General features: G+C 55.2%; 5 protein-coding genes across 11 annotated transcripts; all 5 read left to right on the forward strand.

Annotated features, from left to right (window-relative positions):
• Positions 1–6,074: 6,074 nt before the first annotated feature.
• AP5S1 (adaptor related protein complex 5 subunit sigma 1) lies at positions 6,075–7,966 on the forward strand. Its single transcript, XM_059844299.1, has 2 exons — positions 6,075–6,273; positions 6,716–7,966. Exons 1-2 carry the CDS (start codon positions 6,116–6,118, stop codon positions 7,140–7,142), a joined length of 585 nt encoding a protein of 194 aa, XP_059700282.1. The 5' UTR covers positions 6,075–6,115; the 3' UTR covers positions 7,143–7,966.
• A 798-nt stretch (positions 7,967–8,764) lies between these two features.
• On the forward strand, positions 8,765–11,089 carry LOC132326315 (sulfotransferase 1 family member D1-like). Its single transcript, XM_059844297.1, is given in 9 exon segments — positions 8,765–9,344; positions 9,346–9,391; positions 9,393–9,669; positions 9,743–9,868; positions 9,972–10,069; positions 10,163–10,289; positions 10,368–10,462; positions 10,543–10,723; positions 10,848–11,089. Coding segments are annotated over 9 exon segments (1,131 nt in total). The 5' UTR covers positions 8,765–9,276; the 3' UTR covers positions 10,961–11,089.
• Positions 11,090–12,117: 1,028 nt separating this feature from the next.
• On the forward strand, positions 12,118–14,950 carry LOC132326317 (sulfotransferase 1B1-like). 3 transcript variants are annotated; one of them, XM_059844300.1, is made up of 9 exons: positions 12,118–12,286; positions 12,570–12,653; positions 13,327–13,475; positions 13,656–13,784; positions 13,896–13,993; positions 14,099–14,225; positions 14,303–14,397; positions 14,473–14,653; positions 14,725–14,950. In XM_059844300.1, exons 3-9 carry the CDS (start codon positions 13,328–13,330, stop codon positions 14,835–14,837), a joined length of 891 nt encoding a protein of 296 aa, XP_059700283.1. In that variant the 5' UTR covers positions 12,118–12,286; positions 12,570–12,653; position 13,327; the 3' UTR covers positions 14,838–14,950. The 3 variants fall into 3 exon arrangements, with proteins under 3 accessions (XP_059700283.1, XP_059700284.1, XP_059700285.1); XM_059844301.1 differs by lacking the exon at positions 12,570–12,653; XM_059844302.1 differs by lacking the exon at positions 12,118–12,286 and having other exon boundaries at positions 12,436–12,653.
• Positions 14,951–15,295: 345 nt separating this feature from the next.
• Positions 15,296–17,669, forward strand: LOC132326319 (sulfotransferase 1B1-like). 3 transcript variants are annotated; one of them, XM_059844307.1, is made up of 8 exons: positions 15,296–15,441; positions 15,946–16,097; positions 16,324–16,452; positions 16,541–16,638; positions 16,818–16,944; positions 17,022–17,116; positions 17,192–17,372; positions 17,444–17,669. In XM_059844307.1, exons 2-8 carry the CDS (start codon positions 15,950–15,952, stop codon positions 17,554–17,556), a joined length of 891 nt encoding a protein of 296 aa, XP_059700290.1. In that variant the 5' UTR covers positions 15,296–15,441; positions 15,946–15,949; the 3' UTR covers positions 17,557–17,669. The 3 variants fall into 3 exon arrangements, with proteins under 3 accessions (XP_059700290.1, XP_059700292.1, XP_059700289.1); XM_059844306.1 differs by having other exon boundaries at positions 15,298–15,441; positions 15,949–16,097; XM_059844309.1 differs by lacking the exon at positions 16,324–16,452 and having other exon boundaries at positions 15,949–16,097.
• Positions 17,670–17,885: 216 nt separating this feature from the next.
• Positions 17,886–20,388, forward strand: LOC132326318 (sulfotransferase 1B1-like). Of its 3 annotated transcripts, none has more exons than XM_059844303.1 (8): positions 17,886–18,160; positions 18,665–18,816; positions 19,043–19,171; positions 19,260–19,357; positions 19,537–19,663; positions 19,741–19,835; positions 19,911–20,091; positions 20,163–20,388. In XM_059844303.1, the coding sequence occupies exons 1-8, from the start codon at positions 17,901–17,903 to the stop codon at positions 20,273–20,275; spliced, it is 1,155 nt and encodes a 384-aa protein (XP_059700286.1). In that variant the 5' UTR covers positions 17,886–17,900; the 3' UTR covers positions 20,276–20,388. The 3 variants fall into 3 exon arrangements, with proteins under 3 accessions (XP_059700286.1, XP_059700287.1, XP_059700288.1); XM_059844304.1 differs by having other exon boundaries at positions 18,668–18,816; XM_059844305.1 differs by lacking the exon at positions 19,043–19,171.
• Positions 20,389–20,714: the final 326 nt, after the last annotated feature.

Raw genomic sequence — 20,714 nt, forward strand, 5'->3', positions numbered from 1 at the left:
CTGATAAACTTTCTACTTGTTTGCGTTTTTTTCATGGGAGTAGTAGGTGGGAGCTGGTTTTGTGGAGAAATAGAGATGGGAGTAGCCAAAAATAGCAAAAACTAAGGGGGGAGATGTGGGAAACCAAACCAGGGCTTTGGGGCCCTGCCACTCATGTATAAGATACTCAGCCTGAAAGCCATAAGGATAAACACAATTCAGAAGCTAAATGATCCTTCAAAATGTTGTCCTTCACACAACATTTAAATCTCCTACTGGAGGGCAGCCTCTGCTCTGTGCTCCTGTAAATCATCTACCATGAACAGGGGAAATAATTCTATGAATACACATGAAAGTGCCATAGCTTTGAGAAGAACTGGCATGAGCTCCTGCTCACGTGTGCAGCAGGTGACACTTTGGACACAACAGGATCACAAGACACTCCCACCTGGCCATACTAGTTCTGGTCCTCATTATCAGTGCTGCCAGCAGAGGGGAAGTTTCTCCAAGAAAACAGCAGACAGACAGAAAATCATAGATATGATTTTCACCAAGAAATCAAACAGCACAGTGTAAATGTGCTCATTTTCAAGGAGGCAGCTTATTCAACGTGCTACACACATCTACACTGTAAATGTGACAGTAACTGTAAATTAAAAATAACCCAAGAAACCCAACAGTGAGGAGGTAAGAGAATGCAAGAAAGGCTGCTTCAGGGTACAGGCTGATGACCTAAGAGGATTCCTATTGTCATAAAGTAGTTTTCCTCTTAAAAGGCAGATAAGACCACTTTGCTCAGTAAATGGTGGAACTACATTATTTTGAGTCAAGAGCTTCTCCTTGGAGCTGATTATTTGTTCAGTGAGAGGTGGCTTCAGAAATACCACTGGGAATTATTTTCCCTGATCAAGAGGCTGGACTGTGAGAATGCAACTGAATTTCCTTTCACTTGCCAAACTAAGCATCGCAGCACTAGGAAGCTCAGGTTTTTCTGGATTTCTCCAGTTCCAGCCACTCCAATGCCATCAGCTCTCTGCCAGACTTCATGAAGGCATTTCTGATTTTTTTTTTTTCAGAAGTGAAGCAAAGCAGAATTGCAAAATCCACTTGAAATCAGTGCAGCCAAAAGTAACCACCAGCCCAGCCTTGCTCTGAGTACACAAGCCTTCATGGGTTAACATATTGGTTCATAACAAGCACTTGTGCCAGAAAACATTTATGTTAGCAGCTGCACCAGCAAGGTTAGTACCAAAACATCCTTCCGTGCTTTGGGGTTTAGCTGCTTATTTGTTTGTTTTGTTCTTGTTCATTTGGGGCTTTTTATAATCCTCATCCTGTTCTAAATAGGGGAGTGATTAATTCCTCTCTTTCTGTTTAACTTTGCTTCAGCCTACTGTTTTTGTGTTTTTTTTTTTTTTTTTTTTTTTTCTAGATGGAAGGAAAAATTCTAGTTTGGGTATAAGAGAAAGAAAACACAACTGCACAAGCACAGCCCCCAAAAGACAGAACCAGACCTGTTTGTATCTTACCATTATAGAATGGCTTGGGTTAGAAGGCACTTCAAAGATCATCTAATTTCAACCTCCCCCAGTCATGGACAGGGCCAGTACACCAGGCTGCTCAAAGCAGCACCCAGCTTGGTCTTGAACACTTCCAGGGATATTCCAGTGCCTCATCACCTTCACAGGGGAGAATTTTTTCCTGATATATAATCTATACCTGCCTTCTGTCAATTTGAAGGCATTCCCCTTGTCCTGTCACTTCATGCCCTTGTCCAAAGCCCCTCTTCAGCCATCTTGTAGCTCCTTTATGTACTAGATTCTGTGTAAGGCTGGCATATAATGGTCAAAAGAACAAAACCAATGAAGTCACCGCAACATAATCTACCTTGAAATTACCTATAGCTGAGCTGACTTGCCCTATAGGTTCCTGATATTGCTGGAGGGACAGCAGTTATCTTGCAGCAGGTAAGAATGGATGGTAATGTCAAGAAGGAAAAATAATTTCATATAGCAGCAGCCACTGAACACAGTCTGTGGCCGTAGGGCTCTATTTACAAGGAAAATGTATCTTGCCTCCTAGAACAATGTGCAAACATTTCTTGGATCATCTCCCTGTATCAAAATTGCTGGGAGAATTAACAGTGTGATGAAAAGGGTGAGAGCTTCTATAGGCTAACACACAGGATCGGATACTCAACCAAACTCAGTCACTGTAAAAAAGGAGATTTCTCTAACTATGTAATTTGGTTTACTGTTCTGCGCAGAAAGAGGTACTGGGTGGTAAATCCCAGAGCCAGCATCCCGAGGCACAATCTTGGGCTATTAAGTCTTACTTATGTCACTACTGGGCTTAAGTTGTTATTGGCTTGTCCTTTCTCTACCTCAAATTAAAGCCATTGTGTCCCAAGAAATCATAGCCCATGCCTGGTGAGTAGTAGTCTTTTTGTAGGGGGAGATGCCTGAGCTAGGGTGTGGTTTTTACTACTATAAGGAGCAAAAGTTCATCGCTAGGGCAAGTTCTCACTATAGAACCAGTAAAAACTGGGGATTTTTTAGTTCATCATTAACATCCCAGATTAGAAGGGTGTTATCGTTCTGTGTTTTCCCCCTTCAAGAACTTATGCCATCAATTTTCGCCCTTCCACATTCCTGTGATTATTGCTTCTGTTGCTTTGTTCTTTACCTTGTTTGGAACTTCACTCCCGTTGTTCATCAAGGTGGTCAGAGGAAAGCGAATGTCTTTATAAACAATTTGGTGAGTGACAGTATTGGTAGCAATGCCTTTGAAAAGGGTGTTGGTGTCTGTACTAACTTTGGGCAGCAGGTTTGTTGCAGAGACCAGACAGACAGCTTGGCTCCTGAAACAAGCAAGCGGGTCTGCACAAGCCTGAACTCCTGAACTTTGGGGTGAAACTGTAGGTACAAGTGGGGATATGTGGTAGGCGGTTTGGGAAGGCTGTACCTTCCGACTACCTCAGCCAATGGGGAAAGGAAGAGGGCAACCTGCAGCTGGCAGTTGAGGAGAAAGGCTGTGCCCTCTAAAACCGAGAGAGAGAAAAACCCCGGGGGCTTGTGCGGGACTCGCTCTCTTTATTCGAATTAAGCTGCAGGACTCCTTTGTCTCCTTTATGGACATAAACTTCTGGCGTTTGTGGATTTTCCTGACAGCGGGAACCGGTATTGGGGCACCTGCGGGGAATCAACCTGTGGGAGGTTGAAGGTCCACTTGCATTAGCCCAAAAAGTTTAGTCCATCTTTAGACAATTTATGTCCGTTCATATTTAAGTTATGATAGTGATTGATTCGTGGCCCTGTCAAAAGTCAAGATCATTTGAACAAGCACAAGCCGTAACAAGCCAGAGCAAAAATGAACTGGAGCCACAGACCAACCGAACATGGGAACAAACTGGAGCTGCAAAAAAGCTGAAGCCAGAAAGAAGCCAGGGAAGGTGAAACCAAATTGGAGTCTAAAACATGCTGGAGGCAGGAACAAACTCTATGAGCTGAACCTGAGACAAACTGGGGACAGAAGCAAATCACCTGAAGCTGCAAACGAGGTGAAGCAGAAACTAGAGAGAGCCTTCCCCGAGCTGGAGACGCAAACTAACGGGACTCACAAAGGAACGGCAGCCGCCAGCTCCCCGCAGTATCTCTGCACGGGCTGAGCCGGCTGGGCGCTGGAAGGGCCGTGCTGAGAGCAGGCAGCAGCAGCATCGTCCTCGGTGCAGGCATCCCGGCGTCTTCCTGGGGGATTCACACCCGGCGCGGATCGCTCGGGCACGAGCGGCTGCGGGAGCGGCCAGATCGAGCTGTTCTGCCGGGTTACAGCAGAGCCAGCGCGGGGCCGAAGGGTTCGTCCTGCCGGCAGTGGCTCTGGAAAAGAGCTGCGGAGAAGAACCAAGCTGAGGGACGGTGGCAGGGGTGTTGCCGGGGGGGCTGCCCTGCAGCTGCTCCCGGGATGGGACCCCCGGGAAGGGCCCCTCAGGCTCCCGCGGCCCCAGGCGGCGGCGCCCCCTGGCGGCCGCGGCGGGGAGGGGCTCTGCGGAGCGGGGGCGGCGCGCGCCTGTCCCGCCCCGGGCGCCGCCTGGCGGCCGCGGCGCGACCCCGCAGTCCCGGGAGCGGCAGCGGGAGCGCCCGGCCCGCAGCCAGCGAGGCGCTGCTCTGGGATGTGCGCTGCGAGCTTGCGTGAGGATAAGGCTGGCCCTCCACTCCTGGGAGACAGCTCCGGGAGGGACGCTGTTAGGAACATAAATCCACCCTGTCAGAGGTTTATGTCCAAAAGTCGTGTGACTTTATTCAAAGAAAGGGAGAGGCCATGGGAATTTCCCATCGGGTCTCTCAAATTGTTGGGGGACTCAGCCTCCTTTTTATCCTAAGTTCCTGGCCACATCACCCTCTTCCCCATTGGCTGAGTGTGAAAAATGCGTATTTTATGATTGACTTTTCGCAAATATTAAAATGAATATTATATGTGTTGTGTTAGAAAGTAATGCTGTATTAATTTTCTTCAGTAGTGTGTTAAATATAGTTTTAGGTTATAAAAATTGTTAAAATAGAAACTGTGCTATGTAGGGTATTTTTTTTAAAGAAAGGACTTGCAGCGAGATAGCAGCCACAGGACACCTAAATCTTTCGGAGAAAAAGAATTTATTGCTCCCTTATCAGAAGAAACTAACTTCTTCCCGCCTTGAAGGCGCTGTTAAGATTAAGAAGAAGAAGTTGACGATGACCAGGCCGAATCCTGTGTTTGAATGGAATTTATGCATCATGCATGAAGTGTATGAATATGCAACAGGCTGTTGTTTTTAAGGGTTAATCCTTTGTTAACAGGCGTCCTTTTTCGGGCTTGTGCTGCCCAGAAAAAGGTACCCGGACGTCCGTAACTCTTTGTTTTTATTGTCTCATATTGTCTTAATTCAAATTGTCTAAATTATTATTACTCTAATTGTATTACTATTTTTATAACTATTTTATTACTATTAAATCTTTAAAATTTTAAAAAACAAGTGATTGGTGTTTTTCACACTGAGGTACTCGGAAGATACAGTCTTCCCAAATTGCCTACTCTATGCCCCCATCTGATATGCACCCCCCCCCTTTTCTTATATAAAAGAAAGAAGAAAAATAAAGGTATTCATAATTCTATTAAGTCTTTGTTGTTCTTCTCTAGGTTCAGAATTTAACACGGCCTTGGCTAAGAAACAGTCCGTGTTGATCAGCAACATTTTCTAGAACTAACAGTTTCTTCTGTTACTACTCTATTTTATAAATTCCCAACCCTATCTACAAGCAGATTCACATGGCCTGTTTGTAGAGACACATTCATCTTATTCCTTTCAGACATCATGCCTGGGATGGATACAGTAGCTGGACTAGGGACACAGTAGTTTGAATATGCACACCATAACTGGGATATCACATTCCCAAGCAGAAAGACCCTCCCATCGTCCCACTCCCACCTTCCACCCACGAATAACCAGCCATAGCCATAAAAAATTTGTCAAAAGCCAGTTTTGCTACTGAAGCCACTTGAGGAGGAAAACAAGTTTTCCATGGCTGTAAAGGTCTCATGGAAGACTCTCAGGTCTCCACCCACACATGTCCCCCTCCATGTCCCCAGTGCCAGCCACAAACTCCTCCATATGCCCACTCAAGCACCTTTCCATGCTGGCCCTGGCCACGTCTCCCTGAGCCACCTCAAGCCACATTTACCCCATGCCCTCTCCCAGCCGCGTCCACACCATGCCCAGGGACACACACTCCCTCCCGCATTTAGATCCTAAAACTGTGCTGTGCTGTGCTGCCACTTTGAGCTACAGACCCCGTACTGCATTCCGTGGCCGTACCCACGGAGACACCCAGGGGAGGGGAACACGGAGAGGGATCAGGGATAGCTGCCGAGGGGGTGCCAGAGGTCCCTCATGAGGGTACACCACCTCCGCCTCGGCCGAGCCCCGCGCCCTTTCCCCGCCCACCGGCCTTTGCCCACCAATCAGCTCTCGCTGCCCCCGTGCCTTGGCCAATCGTGACCTGCAGGCCCGGGCGCCCCGCCCCCGACTGCGAGAGCCGCTCTTTCCGGGCTAGCGTCGCCGCTTCCGGCGTGCCGGGCTCGCGGCTGGGGCCGTACCGCCGCCATGGTGCGGGCGTTCGTGCTGCTGTCGCCGGGCGGGCCCGCCGGCCACGCCCCCTGCCGCGTGCTGTACGCGCGCACTTTCGGGACCCCCCCCGGCGCCGCCACCGGGGGCCCCCGGCAGCGCCTCCGCCGCAAGGAGCAGCTGCTGGTCGTGGCCAGGTACACGCGGGACATCCTCCGCGGGAATCCCCTTCCTGCGCATGCTGGGCTCGGTGGGACACCCGGCACCGTGTGCCCTCCATCTCCTGAACCCTCTGGACTTGGGACACCTCCTCCCTCTCCCTGGGATCCCCACAGCCATGATACGCCCTTTGTTTGATGAGAGGGCTCTTGTCCCTGACCCCCAGGGCTGGGGTACTCCTTGACTGTGGGACACCTTCCATTCCTGAGGAAAGCCTGTGGCAGTTCCCCTTGCGGGGGACAGGGCTCCGCGAGAACCCCAGGACCATGCCCACCCACCCCCCTTCATTCATGGGGTCTACCCTTTTGGGGATCCTGGGCTCGGCAGGACCCCTGGGACCCTGTTTCCCAAACAGAGGGGTCACTGTCCCTGGATGAGGTGGAGGTTCTTAACACGAGGGCTCTCCCTTTTCTCTTCCAGGCAAGTGGCTTCCCAGTGTCAACTGCTTCAGGCATCCTTGGGGCGCCCGTCCTCCCCACAGCTTCCCCAGCTACCCGATGAGCTGATGTCACTCCAGGATGCTCCAGGGGGTCTTTTCCAGATGCCTCCCGGAGACCCATTCCCTGAGCGGGTGACAGTAGTCTGGTTATCAGTGCTGGCGCTCGCCTTCGCCTTGGTTTGTGAGCCCCAAGAGAATCTGTCCTTAGCTGAGATCACCCTGCGGCGCCTGGCTCCCCGCCTGCTCCTCTCCCTGCGCCTCCTTGGCCCTGGCACTGACGTCCTGCTCCGTCCTGATGCTGCTGATGGCCTCCTGGACCGTCTCCTGCCCCATGGGCAGATGCTTTTTCTCAACGAACGTTTCCTCCAGGCAATGGACCGAGAGCTGGGTCTCAAAGCATCCCGCTGAGCCACAAATGACATTCCTGCCTACCACCCCCAGATATTTTTGAGGGATGAGAGACAAGGGAGGGATCTGAGATGGTCACCAAGCCCCAGTGGGATGGATGAGAAACATAGTTCAGGTATAAAGAGCAACAACTCAGCTAAGAGCAGGGTTTTAATCCATTTATCACCCCAATGCCATCATGGGAGAGCTAATAGCCATCCCCATAAATCCACCTGGGGCTGGGACAGTGCCAAGTTCCTGTGCTGTTTTCCTGCCACGTGCACATGACAGCAAGTGGAGGCTGCATGTGGCTGTGAATGAGGAACCCTGGGTTGTGGTTACCCCAGCTGGACACTGTGGGGTAGGCAGGTTTCCCTGGCGGGGGAAACATGGATCTGGGATGGGACCTTGCCAGGGTACATAGGGCAAGCAGGAGTGTGCATCTGGCCATGGGGCATTGGGGTCTCTGTGTGGGGGATTAAATAAACAGGCAGTGGGGCAGGATGTAGTGCCTGGCACAGCAGGGTGCCTGTCCCTAGGTGGTGCTGCTTGGGGCCAAGGAATCTATGACACCCTGGGAGGTGGCAGGAGCTGGCACCCACCTACCCACCTCTACAGGGTGCAGTGGGGAGCAGGGTCCTACCCTAGCAGTTTCTGGGTGCTGGGAAATCCAGGGAGCCAGGCGCTGCTGTGCACAGCTCTTACGCCACTGTGCCAGGAACAGGCTGGGCCCTGCCACTCTGTGCAGAGGGACTGTCACAGGGCCAGACCCCAAAGTGCTTTCCCTTGTAGCTGCACCAATAAAGCTGGAGCACCTGAGGAGGGATGCTGGGCACTGGGCTTCAGCCATGGTGGGTCTTTGGCTGTTCTGGGGGATCTCACTGTGCACTGGAGGTGTGGGGACATTGGAGCCCACTGTGGCATCCCACCCTTAAGGGGAAGGAAGCACCATCTTTACCTTCCCTTGTGATAGCAGCTGTCACATACTGCACCCACAACTGGCTTGAATACAACCAAGAGGCAAAGAGACGTTGTCCTGGAGTGTTTCAATGGTGTTAGCAATTAATTGTTGGTGAGAATCAACTGGAATCTGAATGTATGGGCCATTATCGTGTCTGCACTGATAGGATTGCAGTTGCTGGATTTCAATACCACCTGGTTTATGGCCAAAATTTTCTTGCAAATCAGCCACCTGAATTGGATTAAATGGGATAGTTATTTGTGTGTGATTTTCCTCTCCACCCTGAGGTCTAGTAGATTCGGGGGGCATTGAAGGAGATAAAGAATCATCTTTTCCCGATTCTCTGTCATGGGGATCGCCCTCTATGTTTCCATCCCATATAAGACTGCCAGACTTTTCCTGGAACTTTGATATCATGGTCACCATATATGGCACCATTTTGGTAGCAGTTTGCTCACCCTGTCTATCATCTGTGTTTCAATTTTAAGTAAAGGTCATAATCTTATTTCCTCATAATCAGATGAAAATGTTACATGTATTTTTTTGTCAGGGTTACAGACCCATTTACTGTCTTCCAACTCCCTCATTGGATAGAGAAGGTCAGAGTTGTGAGACTGTATTTCTGCAAATGGTCCAGATGCTCTATCCTGCACTGGTGCCTCCTTTCCCAGAGACCCCACTGACCTGGCCTGGGCCAGGCACCACTTGGCTTCTGCTTCTCCTTGATCTCCTCCTGGAGCAAGGGCAGCACCTGCTCCATCGTGGTGGGTTCCTGTACTGCACAACCTGCTGGATCAGATCATCCAGGATGGAGCAGATCAGCTTATTCAGCCCTTTCTTACAAGAGGCATCAAAGGAGCACTCAGGAGGGCAGAGAAGGGGGCTACCCCTGCTTGCAGCACCCTCTGCCAGATCCATAGCTGTGCTCCATAGCTGAGCCAGCTCTCATTGACCTTTTCAGCTTGGGTGTGGCAGGAGGGTGGGGGTGCCAGGGCTCCTGGGCACCAGAGCACATGGAATCCTGAGAAGTATGGCTGCCTGCCATGAGGGTCCTGGGTAGCAGAGCTGTCTCTGCACCTCCACAACCCCGTGGCGCTCGTTAAAGGGGCTGTGGCTGGGGGAGAAGTGCGGACAGGTGGGAGGAGAGGTGGTGTTCTGCTCCATTCCCGATCCCTCATGGCTTGGGCTTAGTGCATGGCCAGCATCCATGTTACCAAAGTATCCTACCAGGGATCAGGGCATGCTCCCGGGGCACTGGCAATACTTGTCACGTGTGATTTGGGCTGGACTTTGCCTGATGGGGCACTGCCCCAGGATCCACTACTGGCACAGGATCCACTACTGCCCCAGGCACAGTCCTGGCACAGGTGCCAGCCAGTTCGGAGGTTGTGGAGGCTGCCGGCAGGGAAGACAGCCAGTGCTGTGTGGACCCACTGTCAGCCATGGAGCAGGAAGATGAAATCATGCAGGACCTGGGAAGCCTCCATGGCATCCCCCTCTACAAGAGCTTCATCGAGGGCTGGCCACGGGTGAAGGCTTTCCAAGCCCGTCCAGACGACCTGCTCATCTCCACCTACCCCAAATCGGGTGAGTGGCCTGGGGAAGGGTGCAGGGGGGATGGGGTGACACCAGCCTTGGCAATGCTGTCCCTGTGTGGCAGGCACAACATGGCTGAGCGAGATCATGGACATGATCTACCATGATGGCGATGTGGAGAAGTGCCGGCGGGATGCCATCTACAACCGCGTGCCCTTCCTGGAGTTGAAGGCCCCCATGGAAGCAAGTGGTGAGCTTCCCCAGCCCAGCTGCCTGGCTTGGGCAGAGAGGGAACAGAGCCAGCATGGGGGTGAGGGTGCTGGGGCTCACACCTCTAAGTCCCTGTGCCACAGGTGTTGACCAGCTGGAGAACACCCCATCACCACGGCTGGTAAAGACCCATCTACCTGTCCAGCTCCTCCCGACCTCCTTCTGGGAGAAGGACTGCAAGGTAACGTGGCAGGTGCTCCCTTTCTCCCCTTCTGGGTTGGTGGGAAGAAGGCACTGCTCTGTACCTCCCAAACGCATCTTTGGCTCTCTCCAGATTATTTACATGGCCCGCAACCCCAAGGATGTTGCCATCTCCTACTACTACTTCCACCAGATGGCCAAGATACACCATGACCCTGGCACGAAGGCCGAGTTCTTGGAGAACTTCATGGCTGGCAAAGGTATAAGCTGAGCCACCTGTGGGAAGGACATCCCCCGCTACCCCTCTTTTCAGCTAATCTCTTGACCATATCCCACAGTGCCCTATGGATCCTGGTACGACCACGTGCGCGGATGGTGGGAGAAGAAGCAGGAGAAGAAGATACTCTACCTCTTCTATGAGGACATGAAGAAGGTGAGGGCAGGATGTAGGGGAAGGAGCCCTGATTGCCCCCCAGCTTTTTTGGCAGCCTCCTCATGTCAATCACCCTGCAGGACCCACGGCGGGAGGTGCAGAAGATCTTGCAATTCCTTGGCAAGGAGTTGGCAGAGGAAACAGTGGATAGGATCCTGCACCACACCTCCTTCCAGGAGATGAAGAAGAACCCTGCTGCCAACTATGAGACCGTGGTCCCCACCCTGATGGATCACAGCATCTCCCCCTTCCTCCGGAAAGGTAGGGGTTCGGCTGGTGGTGGAGAGTTTGGGGGGGATGTCCCTCGATTGTATTTCAGCCCCCATCTATGGCTGCAAATATGTCATGTGGGTGAGGATTTACCCAGTTATTTTCTTGCCCCAAGGGATCTGTGGAGACTGGAAGAACCATTTCACTGTGGTCCAGAACGAGCGCTTCGACCAGCACTACCAGGAGCTCATGGCAGGCTCTGACCTCCACTTCCAGATGGAAGTGTGAGGGGCTCATCTCCCTTCCCAGGAGGACTGTGCTTCCTTCCCCTTGCTCTCCCAGTGGGAAGGATGGATCCAGATGGAGATTCTTGCACTAATTCACTTTTCCCCCTGCAATAAATTGTAATAAATGGTGGTTGAGTCATTGCCTGCAGGGAAAATGAGGGTGGGACTTGGACCCCCCTGAACTCCAGGCAGTGTCTGGGAACACCTTCATGGTTATCAGGAGAGGGGGTGGGCACACAGTGTATTTTTAGTTAGTGATGGTCAGGCATCACCAGGAGTGGGCACCTTCCCAGAAACTACCACTGTTCCCTGGGCTGCCCCAGCCTACCAAGCTGCCTGGAGGGAACAAAGATCGATGATGAGTGGAAAATCCCCAGAGCACCAGCGAATCCAGTGCTGCCACAGCCCTTGTGTGCACAGGAGCTTTCATGCCTTTGGGTTGGGGCAAGTTTCTTGACAGAGTGGGTGGTGGTCAGGCTCTCCTTGGCCCAGCTGGAGCTTGGTAGTCCATGGTCTGTGGAACAAAGGTGAAGGGAAACCGCTCCCTGCTGGTATGTGGCCAGACTCAGCAACATCACTGTCCTTGCTGGATAAAGAAGGACAACCTATAACGTGGCTGCACCATGCCCTTTCTCTGGGATGCCTGGAGCAAACCAGTCCCTGTCTCACTGGGAGCAAGGGTGTGCTTTGGAGCCCCAAGTTCCCCATTTACACCCCATTTCTGGCCGGTTCTTCAGTTTCCAAGACTGCAGCTTCTTGGCAAGACAGCCTTATGGGGTTGTTCTGTCCCGAAAGAGATGCAGCCCAGATCCAACTGCTAAAGAGCAGCAGCACTACGAGGGGTCCTGCCTCACAGAAATAAATCCTTTTCACACATTCATTTAAATGCCATGATGCTATCTCCAGTGGAGATGCCTTCCACTGGAAGATGTGCTTACCCAGCTCCTAGCTTTGCACATGCAGACAATTTTGCTGGCATGTGGACAGCAAAACACCTGAACACTTGCTGTGGCATGCCTCATCTTACCAGAAATTTGACCCTGGAGATAAATCAGGGACGTTTTTCTCAAGGCTGACAACAGCTGAGCTGCCGGCCCTGCCCAGCTGCCATCTCTCCTGCCCTTTCCACTCCCTCTCAGCTAAGGTAAGGAAGAACACTTCCCCACCATCGGCACCTTTAAACACTTTTCCCAGGAGCACTTGTGCTTTGCAACCCTGCAAACTTTGGACCCGTATTTAAGTGGAGTAGGGGTACTACAAAAGCCTGAACCCCACATCCCACTCGCAAGCCCCACGTCGGTGTGAGGAGCTGGGGACGTTCACGCAGGTGATTCTCGGACCAGGACAGGGTGATGTTCAATGTCCCGGGATGTGGGTTGGGATTTCCTCCCCGTATTTACTTCAGCGGGTGGAGGGGGAAGCTGCGATTTCCACTCCCGCTGCCCGTGTGCGTCCCGACGGGCTCTGAGCACGGACAGTTCATCACAGGCATTTGGGGACAGTCCTCAGCCCCGCTCGCCCCTTCCCCGCGCTCCTCCCACCGAAGCACGGCGACCGGGTCGCTCCAGGCTCCTGTCCCAGCGGTGACCCCCGGCGCCTCCATCTTCCAGGCAGGGGAAGGAAATTAACAAATCCCGCCCCGTAAGCGGCGTGCCAGGCTTTGCCTCCTCCCTGCCAGAGCAGCCGGAAAAGAGGCAAGTAGCCGGGGGGCTTTGGCCACGGGCGTTTCGGGGTGCCCTGGCCTCATAAGCCGGGGACCTGCAGGGGTGGCTACGGGGGCTCCGTGTCCCCTCAAGCCGTCGGGAGCTGGAAGCAAGACACCAAGTTTCTCTCCAAAAATCACAGCGTGGGATTTTTGTCGCTGGCATGTCCAGCGTTTTTATCCTGGGCCGTGGGTGGAAAGGCTTTCTAGAGAGAGAGTTCTGTGAGTTCTGCTCCTCGTTCCTGTCTCTGTCAAACCCTCACTCAAGCCCCTGAAAGCAAGGCTTCCCTCTGTGCTGTCTTGTGACAGGGAGATGGGGAGGAAAAAGCAAAGACAAAGCAGCCTGCAGCTCCAGCCAGGAATGCCCTTGAGAGTTTTTACATCCAGGAACAGCGCTGCCAGCTTGGTATGGGCAGCTGCCCACTGCCCGTCTGACCTGACCCCCCAGAGTTGCGATGCCCATCCACTCTCCTTGCACTGCCGCCAGGGCCACAAAATCCCCACAGAAAACAGGTGCCACCTCCTGCAACAGACAGGGCATGGTTTCCTTCCTATGGCCAGGATGGCTGGGTAGAGCAGGGATATTGGAGCCCTCAGGGAAGGAGATGGCCCCATGATGCTCCTCGCTGCCAGCCAGCCCTGCCGCATGTCCCTGTCCCTAGCAGGATGGCCGATTCAGACACCTACCTGCGGCAGCCCTGGCGCACGGTGCACGGCATCCCCATGGTCAGCGCCTTCGCCCTCAACTGGGAACGGGTTGACTCATTCCAGACCCGCCCTGAGGACATCGTGGTGGTCACCTATCCCAAATCTGGTGAGCATGCCCAGGCACCTAAGGAGGGCCAGGCTCAGGAAGGGAGTCCATGCTGCAGGTGCCTGGGCCGGGACCGGGGGTGTGCCAAAAGGCAACACTGGTAGATGGTGACCCTCTGGTGCCTGAGATGGATCTCCAGTGGGAAGGGCATCAGGTGGACACCCAACCTCTCCCCACCAGGCACTACCTGGGTCAGTGAGATCGTGGACATGGTCCTGAAAGGCAGTGACCCGGAAAAGTGCAAGCAGGAAGACATTGTGAACCGGGTGCCCATGATGGAGTTTGCTGCCCCTGGGAAGTTACCAGCAGGTAGTGGGGTTGCAGACGGTGGTGGGCGGCACTGGGTGCTGGATGGGGACAGGTTTGGTTTTGTATGGGAGGGCACCACAGTGGAATCACTGCTAGGGGAAATTCTTACAGGCACAGAGCAGCTGGAGACCATGCCATCCCCTCGCATCATCAAGACACACATCCCAGCTCACATCTTGCCCAAATCCTTCTGGGAAAACCGCTGCAAGGTAACAGGCTGGAATGAATATGCCTGGAGGGATCCAGCCCCCTAAGGGGGCTCCCTGCCCCATTGGGACCTTGCAAGTCCCCACACACCACCAAGCTTTCTGCAGATGATCTATGTGGGACGCAACGCCAAGGACGTGGCTGTCTCTTACTACCACTTCGATTTGATGAACCAGTTCCACCCTCACCCCGGGACGTGGGCCCAGTACCTGGAGGAGTTCATGGCTGGCAGAGGTGGGACAGGGCACCCCTGAGTGCATGCAGGGGACCCTGCAGGGGACTGTCACCAACCGGCTGCTCTCCCCATGCAGTGGCGTATGGTTCCTGGTATGACCACGTCAAGGGCTACTGGGAGCGCAGGAAGGATCACCCCATTCTCTACCTCTTCTACGAGGACTTGAAGGAGGTGATGGGGCAGGGGGGATGGTGGTGTGGGGTCTGGGGGTGGCAGGAGGGGTGAGTGTTGGCCTGTGTCGCACAGGACCTCCGCCGGGAGGTTGCCAAGGTGGCCCAGTTCCTGGGGCAGAAGCTGTCAGATGCAGCGCTGGACACCATCACCCGACACACGTCCTTCGAGGCCATGAGGGACAACCCTGCCACCAACTACACCAAGATTCCCTCTGACCTCATGGACCACAGTGTGTCGCCCTTCATGCGCAAAGGTGAGCAGCTGCGGGGGCCTGGTGCACTGCCTGGCCCGGCCCCTGCTGAGCCCCATCTCTCCTGGCCACAGGCACCACTGGGGACTGGAAGAACCACTTCACCGTGGCCCAGAACGAGCGCTTTGACCAGGATTATGCGCAGAAGATGTCAGGCACCGACCTGCGCTTCCGCACTCAGCTCTGAGGGGACGCCGCCAGATGTCCCCCAGATCCACCCTGTGCTGTGGTGGCACTGCTGCCTTTCCTTCCCTCCCCTGGAATTGATGGAGAGAAATAAAATGTGCTTCCTGACTCTGCCATGGGGTGCTCACTGTCCTGAGCCTCTGCTGATTCCAACCCAGCTGTCCCCCTGGGGCTTCTGTCCTCTTCTTGGGCTGGGGACAAGCAGGTGTCACTCCTCAGCCACTGTGGTGGGAGAATTGCCAGCAGCAGCTCACGGGATTGCAGAAGGTTTTGACAAATCTGTGTATGGGGAGCGTGCTGGGTGGGTGTGGGCAGTGAGAGGTGTCCTCCCCCCCGCCTTACAGGATGTTGCTTTGGACCTGTGGGGCTGAGATTTCCTCTGTGGCCCTGCCTGCAGGTCAGTGGCTGCCGGTTTCTCCCTGCACTCACTCCTCCCTCTCCGCAGCTGCTGGGCTGGCAAACATTACTGCCCTCAGCGCCCTGCCTATTTCCTTTTCCTTCCCGCAATTATTGAGGGAGGCCCTGGGTCTCCCTGTCCTCTGCTGTCACCCTCCTGGTGTCACTGTCCCAGCGTCACTCTCCCGGCACAGAGCAGCAGGTCTTAGGTGAGACGGGTGTCCTGGGGTGCCCTGTGGGTGCTCTGTCCATGCTCAGCTGCACTGAGCTGCATGCTGCAGGGGCCAGGGTAGTGGATTTGGGGCATTTTGGGTTTGTGTGCAACCAGCACCCCCAAACCTTCCCCTGCTCTATGGTCTCCTGCGATCTCCCCAGGGACTCAGTTCCCTGCTCTTCAGGGGTGCTGGGGCAAGGGAAGAGGTGCTATTCTAGTCTAATCCCCTAGGTCTGGGTGATGCTGACACACTGTTGGCACCCCTGTCCTTGCTGGGGCTCTGGGCGTGTTCCTGTCTCTGCAGCTGGGACCCCTGCTCCCAGGGCTGTGTGCAGCGATGGCAGCGGTGCCCTCTGGTCTGTGCTCTGGTGCTACCACTGCCGCTCCCTGAGCAGGCACAGTGCCAGGTGACCGGGCTGCCCTGGCTGATGGCCGCCCTGAGAGGGAGGGGGCAGGACCGCCCTTATCAGCCAACCCTGCCACATGTCCCTGTCCCCAGCAGGATGGCCAATCCGGACCCCTATCTGCGGCAGCCCTGGATCACAGTGCACGGCATTCCCATGGTCAATGCCTTTGCCCACAACTGGGAACGGGTTGACACCTTCCAGAGCCGCCCCGAGGACATTGTGGTGGTCACCTACCCCAAATCTGGTGAGCATCCCCAAGGCAAACAGATGTGGTGGTACTGGGTGGGCAAGCGTTCTGTTTGGCTGAGACCCACTGCCTGGGAGTATGCAGCACATTTAAGGGCTGTCAGAACAGAGCTGTGTAGGATTTCCCTTTTCCCCCATGGCATCTGTTGAGGTCTGAGGGTTTGTCAGTGCTGAGACACCCAATGCTGCCCTGGCTGTTCCCCTTTATGGGTTCCTTTCCCCAGGCACCACCTGGGTCAGCGAGATTGTGGATATGATCCTGCAAGGCGGAGATCCCGAGAAGTGCAAGCGGGACATTATCAGCAAGAGAGTGCCCATGCTGGAGTTCTCTGTGCCTGGAAAGATAGCAGCAGGTAGTGAGGTGCAGGGGTACCCCACAGGGGCGGAGTCCCAAGGGTCTTTGCCAAGGGCTCACTGAGGAATTGCTCTGGGATCCCCCAGGAACAGACCTGCTGGCCACCATGCCCTCACCCCGCGTGGTGAAGACTCACCTGCCGACACATATCCTGCCCAAATCCTTCTGGGAAAACCGCTGCAAGGTAACGCCCAACACTTGTCCCTGCCCTGGAGGGAATTGCAGCAGCCCTGTTCCCCTGAGACGGGACTCGCCACTGCTCTCTCCAGCATCTTAAGTGTTTATGGGAGTGCTAGAAGCTGGAGTGTCCTCCCTGTTGGGGGCCCTGGGGCTGTCCCTCATACATTCATGGCCCATCTGCAGATGATCTATGTGGGACGCAACGCCAAGGACGTGGCTGTCTCTTACTACCACTTCGATTTGATGAACCAGTTGCTGCTGCACCCTGGGACATGGGCCCAGTACCTGGAGGAGTTCATGGCTGGCAGAGGTGGGACAGGGCACCCCTGAGTGCATGCAGGGGACCCTGCAGGGGACTGTCACCGACCAGCTGCTCTCCCCATGCAGTGGCGTATGGTTCCTGGTATGACCACGTCAAGGGCTACTGGGAGCGCAGGAAGGATCACCCCATTCTCTACCTCTTCTACGAGGACTTGAAGGAGGTGATGGGGCAGGGGGGATGGTGGTGTGGGGTCTGGGGGTGGCAGGAGGGGTGAGTGTTGGCCTGTGTCGCACAGGACCTCCGCCGGGAGGTTGCCAAGGTGGCCCAGTTCCTGGGGCAGAAGCTGTCGGATGCAGCGCTGGACACCATCACCCGACACACGTCCTTCGAGGCCATGAGGGACAACCCTGCCACCAACTACACCAAGATTCCCTCTGACCTCATGGACCACAGTGTGTCACCCTTCATGCGCAAAGGTGAGCAGCTGCGGGGGCCTGGTGCACTGCCTGGCCTGGCCCCTGCTGAGCCCCATCTCTCCTGGCCACAGGCACCACTGGGGACTGGAAGAACCACTTCACTGTGGCCCAGAACGAGCGCTTTGACCAGGACTATGCGCAGAAGATGTCAGGCACCGACCTGCGCTTCCGCACTCAGCTCTGAGGGGACGCCGCCAGATGTCCCCCAGATCCACCCTGTGCTGTGGTGGCACTGCTGCCTTTCCTTCCCTCCCCTGGAATTGATGGAGAGAAATAAAATGTGCTTCCTGACCCTGCCATGGGGTGCTCACTGTCCTGAGCCTCTGCTGATTCCAACCCAGCTGTCCCCCTGGGGCTTCTGTCCTCTTCTTGGGCTGGGGACAAGCAGGTGTCACTCCTCAGCCACTGTGGTGGGAGAATTGCCAGCAGCAGCTCACGGGATTGCAGAAGGTTTTGGCAAATCTGTGTATGGGGAGCGTGCTGGGTGGGTGTGGGCAGTGAGAGGTGTCCTCCCCCCCGCCTTACAGGATGTTGCTTTGGACCTGTGGGGCTGAGATTTCCTCTGTGGCCCTGCCTGCAGGTCAGTGGCTGCCGGTTTCTCCCTGCACTCGCTCCTCCCTCTCCGCAGCTGCTGGGCTGGCAAACATTACTGCCCTCAGCGCCCTGCCTATTTCCTTTTCCTTCCCACAATTATTGAGGGAGGCCCTGGGTCTCCCTGTCCTCTGCTGTCACCCTCCTGGTGTCACTGTCCCAGCGTCACTCTCCCGGCACAGAGCAGCAGGTCTTAGGTGAGACGGGTGTCCTGGGGTGCCCTGTGGGTGCTCTGTCCATGCTCAGCTGCACTGAGCTGCATGCTGCAGGGGCCAGGGTGGTGGATTTGGGGCATTTTGGGTTTGTGTGCAACCAGCACCCCCAAACCTTCCCCTGCTCTATGGTCTCCTACGATCTCCCCAGGGACTCAGTTCCCTGCTCTTCAGGGGTGCTGGGGCAAGGGAAGAGGTGCTATTCTAGTCTAATCCCCTAGGTCTGGGTGATGCTGACACACTGTTGGCACCCCTGTCCTTGCTGGGGCTCTGGGCGTGTTCCTGTCTCTGCAGCTGGGACCCCTGCTCCCAGGGGTGTGTGCAGCAATGGCAGCGGTGCCCTCTGGTCTGTGCTCTGGTGCTACCACTGCCGCTCCCTGAGCAGGCACAGTGCCAGGTGACCGGGCTGCCCTGGCTGATGGCCGCCCTGAGAGGGAGGGGGTGGGACCGCCCTTATCAGCCAACCCTGCCACATGTCCCTGTCCCCAGCAGGATGGCCAATCCGGACCCCTATCTGCGGCAGCCCTGGATCACAGTGCACGGCATTCCCATGGTCAATGCCTTTGCCCACAACTGGGAATGGGTTGACACCTTCCAGAGCCGCCCCGAGGACATCGTGGTGGTCACCTACCCCAAATCTGGTGAGCATCCCCAAGGCAAACAGATGTGTTGGTACTGGGTGGGCAAGCGTTCTGTTTGGCTGAGACCCACTGCCTGGGAGTATGCAGCACATTTAAGGGCTGTCAGAACAGAGCTGTGAAGGATTTCCCTTTTCCCCCATGGCATCTGTTGAGGTCTGAGGGCTTGTCAGTGCTGAGACACCCAATGCTGCCCTGGCTGTTCCCCTTTATGGGTTCCTTTCCCCAGGCACCACCTGGGTCAGCGAGATTGTGGATATGATCCTGCAAGGCGGAGATCCCGAGAAGTGCAAGCGGGACATTATCAGCAAGAGAGTGCCCATGCTGGAGTTCTCTGTGCCTGGAAAGATAGCAGCAGGTAGTGAGGTGCAGGGGTACCCCACAGGGGCGGAGTCCCAAGGGTCTTTGCCAAGGGCTCACTGAGGAATTGCTCTGGGATCCCCCAGGAACAGACCTGCTGGCCACCATGCCCTCACCCCGCGTGGTGAAGACTCACCTGCCGACACATATCCTGCCCAAATCCTTCTGGGAAAACCGCTGCAAGGTAACGCCCAACACTTGTCCCTGCCCTGGAGGGAATTGCAGCAGCCCTGTTCCCCTGAGACGGGACTCGCCACTGCTCTCTCCAGCATCTTAAGTGTTCATGGGAGTGCTAGAAGCTGGAGTGTCCTCCCTGTTGGGGGCCCTGGGGCTGTCCCTCATACATTCATGGCCCATCTGCAGATGATCTATGTGGGACGCAACGCCAAGGACGTGGCTGTCTCTTACTACCACTTCGATTTGATGAACCAGTTGCTGCTGCACCCTGGGACATGGGCCCAGTACCTGGAGGAGTTCATGGCTGGCAGAGGTGGGACAGGGCACCCCTGAGTGCATGCAGGGGACCCTGCAGGGGACTGTCACCGACTGGCTGCTCTCCCCATGCAGTGGCGTATGGTTCCTGGTATGACCACGTCAAGGGCTACTGGGAGCGCAGGAAGGATCACCCCATTCTCTACCTCTTCTACGAGGACTTGAAGGAGGTGATGGGGCAGGGGGGATGGTGGTGTGGGGTCTGGGGGTGGCAGGAGGGGTGAGTGTTGGCCTGTGTCGCACAGGACCTCCGCCGGGAGGTTGCCAAGGTGGCCCAGTTCCTGGGGCAGAAGCTGTCGGATGCAGCGCTGGGCACCATCACCCGACACACGTCCTTCGAGGCCATGAGAGACAACCCTGCCACCAACTACACCAAGATTCCCTCTGACCTCATGGACCACAGTGTGTCGCCCTTCATGCGCAAAGGTGAGCAGCTGCGGGGGCCTGGCGCACTGCCTGCCCCGGCCCCTGCTGAGCCCCATCTCTCCTGGCCACAGGCACCACTGGGGACTGGAAGAACCACTTCACTGTGGCCCAGAACGAGCGCTTTGACCAGGACTATGCGCAGAAGATGTCAGGCACCGACCTGCGCTTCCGCACTCAGCTCTGAGGGGACGCTGCCAGATGTCCCCCAGATCCACCCTGTGCTGTGGTGGCACTGCTGCCTTTCCTTCCCTCCCCTGGAATTGATGGAGAGAAATAAAATGTGCTTCCTGACCCTGCCATGGGGTGCTCACTGTCCTGAGCCTCTGCTGATCCCAACCCAGCTGTCCCCCTGGGGCTTCTGTCCTCTTCTTGGGCTGGGGACAAGCAGGTGTCACTCCTCAGCCACTGTGGTGGGAGAATTGCCAGTAGCAGCTCACGGGATCGCAGAAGGTTTTGACAAAACTGCATGTGGGGAAGGGGTTGGGTTCCTCCCCACCCTCACACAGTGGGATGTTGCCTGGGACCTGTGAGGAAGAGCAGTACTGGTTGGGCTAGAGATGTCTTCTGTGGCTCTGCCTGCAGGTCAGTGGCTGCCGATATCTCCCTGCACTCGCTCCTCCCTC

This window comes from Haemorhous mexicanus, chromosome 4 (genome assembly GCF_027477595.1).
Source record: "Haemorhous mexicanus isolate bHaeMex1 chromosome 4, bHaeMex1.pri, whole genome shotgun sequence".
In the NCBI taxonomy this organism is placed as follows: Eukaryota; Metazoa; Chordata; class Aves; order Passeriformes; family Fringillidae; genus Haemorhous; species Haemorhous mexicanus.

Bases quoted from the DNA above. Each gene is read 5' to 3' on its own strand.
- LOC132326318 (XM_059844303.1), top strand. From the start codon at position 17,901: ATGTTGCTTTGGACCTGTGGGGCTGAGATTTCCTCTGTGGCCCTGCCT. The intron at 18,161-18,664 runs GTGAGACGGGTG...CCCTGTCCCCAG, and splicing joins CACAGAGCAGCAGGTCTTAG to CAGGATGGCCAATCCGGACC. The intron at 19,358-19,536 runs GTAACGCCCAAC...GCCCATCTGCAG, and splicing joins TCTGGGAAAACCGCTGCAAG to ATGATCTATGTGGGACGCAA.
- AP5S1 (XM_059844299.1), top strand. From the start codon at position 6,116: ATGGTGCGGGCGTTCGTGCTGCTGTCGCCGGGCGGGCCCGCCGGCCAC. The intron at 6,274-6,715 runs GTACACGCGGGA...TTTCTCTTCCAG, and splicing joins CAGCTGCTGGTCGTGGCCAG to GCAAGTGGCTTCCCAGTGTC.
- LOC132326317 (XM_059844300.1), top strand. From the start codon at position 13,328: ATGGCCGATTCAGACACCTACCTGCGGCAGCCCTGGCGCACGGTGCAC. The intron at 13,785-13,895 runs GTAGTGGGGTTG...AAATTCTTACAG, and splicing joins CCCTGGGAAGTTACCAGCAG to GCACAGAGCAGCTGGAGACC. The intron at 13,994-14,098 runs GTAACAGGCTGG...AGCTTTCTGCAG, and splicing joins TCTGGGAAAACCGCTGCAAG to ATGATCTATGTGGGACGCAA.
- LOC132326319 (XM_059844307.1), top strand. From the start codon at position 15,950: ATGGCCAATCCGGACCCCTATCTGCGGCAGCCCTGGATCACAGTGCAC. The intron at 16,453-16,540 runs GTAGTGAGGTGC...GGGATCCCCCAG, and splicing joins GCCTGGAAAGATAGCAGCAG to GAACAGACCTGCTGGCCACC. The intron at 16,945-17,021 runs GTGGGACAGGGC...CTCCCCATGCAG, and splicing joins GGAGTTCATGGCTGGCAGAG to TGGCGTATGGTTCCTGGTAT.